Source organism: Mizuhopecten yessoensis, unplaced genomic scaffold (genome assembly GCF_002113885.1).
Source record: "Mizuhopecten yessoensis strain PY_sf001 unplaced genomic scaffold, ASM211388v2 scaffold10929, whole genome shotgun sequence".
NCBI classification, from domain to species: Eukaryota; Metazoa; Mollusca; class Bivalvia; order Pectinida; family Pectinidae; genus Mizuhopecten; species Mizuhopecten yessoensis.
The window spans coordinates 413,299-416,928 of NW_018408792.1; the positions used below are offsets into that span (position 1 = coordinate 413,299).

General features: G+C 33.2%; 1 protein-coding gene across 1 annotated transcript in view; it reads left to right on the plus strand.

Moving 5' to 3' along the window:
* The first annotated feature begins 240 nt into the window (after positions 1-240).
* The window catches only part of LOC110463782 (glutamyl-tRNA(Gln) amidotransferase subunit C, mitochondrial-like), a 23,230-nt gene continuing 19,840 nt past the window's right edge, over positions 241-3,630 (plus strand). Inside the window, exon 1 of the mRNA XM_021518640.1 lies at positions 241-291. Coding sequence (XP_021374315.1) covers positions 256-291 — 36 coding nt within the window. The 5' untranslated portion in view covers positions 241-255. The remainder of the gene's footprint in view (positions 292-3,630) is intronic.

The window sequence follows — 3,630 nt, forward strand, 5'->3', positions numbered from 1 at the left end:
CCGATCATGTAATTGCAATCCTTTTATCAAATATATCTTATACCCGATAATGATACTTAAATGTATCTAACATATATATTCATTAATGTATATAATAATTAATAGATTGCAGCCCGTTCCTGCCCGTTTCTGTCCGTTCCTGCCCGTTCCTGTAAATCGTCTAACCGCTGGAAAAACATACTTCAGACCAATCAAATTTTGTTAAAAATACATCAGCCATCAGAAGAAGTGGGATTTTAAAAGGAGAGTTGATGGATGATACACCGCAGCACATCATTTTTACTCAGTTTTGTAAGTGTGCCTGATTGGCTTTATATCGGTCACATGACCAGGAGATAAAATATTGTATCTCCCTAATGCAATCCATTTTCCATGTCAAGTATCCCACTTGGATCCTCTTTGGCAGCTTGAAAACTTCCAGACAACAATAAATGATGGATGACTGCAAGTAGTCCTGATTTGTTTTAACTGTCCTGTTACTGTACTATTTCAGTTTGATTAAATACTTATATTTTATTGCTCTTGTGGTAGGGAAACATGATTCTTTGTTTCACATTAATCAATCCTGTTTCAGCCAAGCCATGCATCTAATGAAACATAATTAACCTCAGAGAAATAATCATGATTACCCCCTATAATGGCATGTATAAAACCCAGTAGAGTATTATTAATCAAGGGGTAACAAAGAATTGTGTTTCCCTACCGCAATGACAATAAATAAACACATCACTGTAACCTGAAGGTTTCCTTGACATTGGTGTCGTCATACATTGTCTCTTGGTTAGTATTCTAGAGGTGGTTCTGGATAAGGGAAATAGGACTGGGAAACTTGAGCACTGGAGGGTGACATGATGAATTATTTACCCACAATGTGATCAATATATACCAACCAGACAAACTGTTATATAGATAAGGGAAATAGGACTGGGAAACTTGAGCACTGGAGGGTGACAGGATGAATTATTTACCCACAATGTGATCAATATATACCAACCAGACAAACTGTTATATAGATAAGGGAAATAGGACTGGGAAACTTGAGCACTGGACGGTGACATGATGAATTATTTACCCACAATGTGATCAATATATACCAACCAGACAAACTGTTATATAGATAAGGGAAATAGGACTGGGAAACTTGAGCACTGGACGGTGACATGATGAATTATTTACCCACAATGTGATCAATATATACCAACCAGACAAACTGTTATATAGATAAGGGAAATAGGACTGGGAAACTTGAGCACTGGACGGTGACATGATGAATTATTTACCCACAATGTGATCAATATATACCAACCAGACAAACTGTTATATAGATAAGGGAAATAGGACTGGGAAACTTGAGCACTGGACGGTGACATGATGAATTATTTACCCACAATGTGATCAATATATACCAACCAGACAAACTGTTATATAGATAAGGGAAATAGGACTGGGAAACTTGAGCACTGGACGGTGACATGATGAATTATTTACCCACAATGTGATCAATATATACCAACCAGACAAACTGTTATATAGATAAGGGAAATAGGACTGGGAAACTTGAGCACTGGACGGTGACATGATGAATTATTTACCCACAATGTGATCAATATATACCAACCAGACAAACTGTTATATAGATAAGGCACAGTAATATTCTTAGCTGTCTTCATACAAATAAATGGTGGGTATGCAATTGTACATTAAATGTAATAAACTGGATAAGGTTCAGATTTTTCGAAGTGCAGCAAATTTGACAGATCGTGATTCAAGTTAAGTTCTAACAAAGAGCTCTTTTATCTAATTTTTAAATGACATTTTCTGATAATATGTTAACCACATGCATGTATTCAATTATTCATAAATTAAAATCATCTACATCACAGACAACACTTAGAAATTGAAGTCTTCAATGTATATTAAATACATCTTGTTTTATTGCAATTTTTAAAAAAATAATCCCAACATCAAATAAAAAATTACATACATAGAATGTTCTGATCATGGTTTACAGTGTATGTACAGTTCAATGGAGATGTAACATGTTGATGTAATGTACGTAGTTGCTTATCAAACAGAAAATCAACAGCAAATTTTTTGTAACATTAATGTTACAAAACATTAATTTTTCAACATGAACTCCAATTTTTTTTAAGAAATAATTAATCGATAAATTATTGTTTATTATACACTCGAATTGAACAAAGTAATCATCAGGCCTAATCAACTTGTTAACAATTAGCTTTATCATTGTAACCAAGTGTATGCCATTAAAATGTCTTAATTTTCATTTCCTTGAAATTATATTAATATTACATAATGTGTATCTGAAGCTAGAGATAGGTCCCCACTCATTTTCAGCAATATTTCACTACATGTGCTTTGAAAAGTGGTACAATATATGTTTTCGTATAAAAGATGTTTTGAAATTTCAATGAACACTGCCATTTCAAATGAAATAAGGCAATTTTGTACTTATATACATGTAGCTTGTATCATATCTTTAGTTGTTATGAATATAAGGTTATAATTTAATCTTGCTTGTAACAAGCATTTTCATTGGCCTAACAATTTATGTTATCAACCCATAACGTAAAAAAATGACATCGCCGTTTGTAACGCCGCTTTTGATTGGCTGATACAACGACGTAATAATTTCTAAGAGAAAAGAGTCCATCAATTAAAGTGGATTTCCACAGGGATTGTGTATAGTAGATTAAATTATAAGGATTGACTTGAATATATTTTTTATGTTATGTAGCTATAACACAAAAAACAGTGAACTCTAAATAAACTGTGACCTTTGTGAGGGCAGACACAAGGATGTGTCCTGTACATGTATCCACTTTCAATGATACAGCTATCAAATCAGATTTTGAAGCAAATCAAAACACAAAAAGACTGTCCTCTTTAGTCTGGGTTTTTTTTTGGATTCCAGGACTCGTTCATTTCCAATGTGGTTCTATCTGACCACCCACTAATGGGACATATTAATTTTGTAAAAGATGTCCAGAAATAACTTGAAAAACTGTACAAAAATCACTAATATCAACATCAATACATGTATTTGATGTCAATAGCCATTTTTAAATCAATAAAAAGAAAAAAAACTAATGATACTCCCAAAATATTGAAAATCATTTGGAAGTCCTTCAACAGATCCCAAAACCAGAATGGTTGTCATAGGTTTAAGTCTGAACAGAAAATTATACATAATATGAGAAACTTGCAACAGAATATGATATTAAGGATCCCCGTACCACTTCCAAACAAGAGGCCCATGGGCCTTAACGGTCACCTGATATATTTATACAGAGAGTTGATTTTATTTTTAACATGAACAGAAATATTATTCAAAGTGACAAAAAACAATAAAACCACCTTACTCAATATCTAGCATACAGATTTCAGACTAAAAAGGTTTGAAACTAGCACCTCTGATTCTTAACAAGGAAAATGAAGAAATTTTAGCACACTGACTCCTTTGAGCCCCACCCTACAGCCCTTGGGGGTAGGGCTGGCTCAAAATTTTCAAAGTATCAAACTGTCAATTCAAGGTTATAATTCCAATCAAGTTATTAACATGTAATATTCAAAGTATCATTTGCCATTATAAACCATAATAAATTTTGC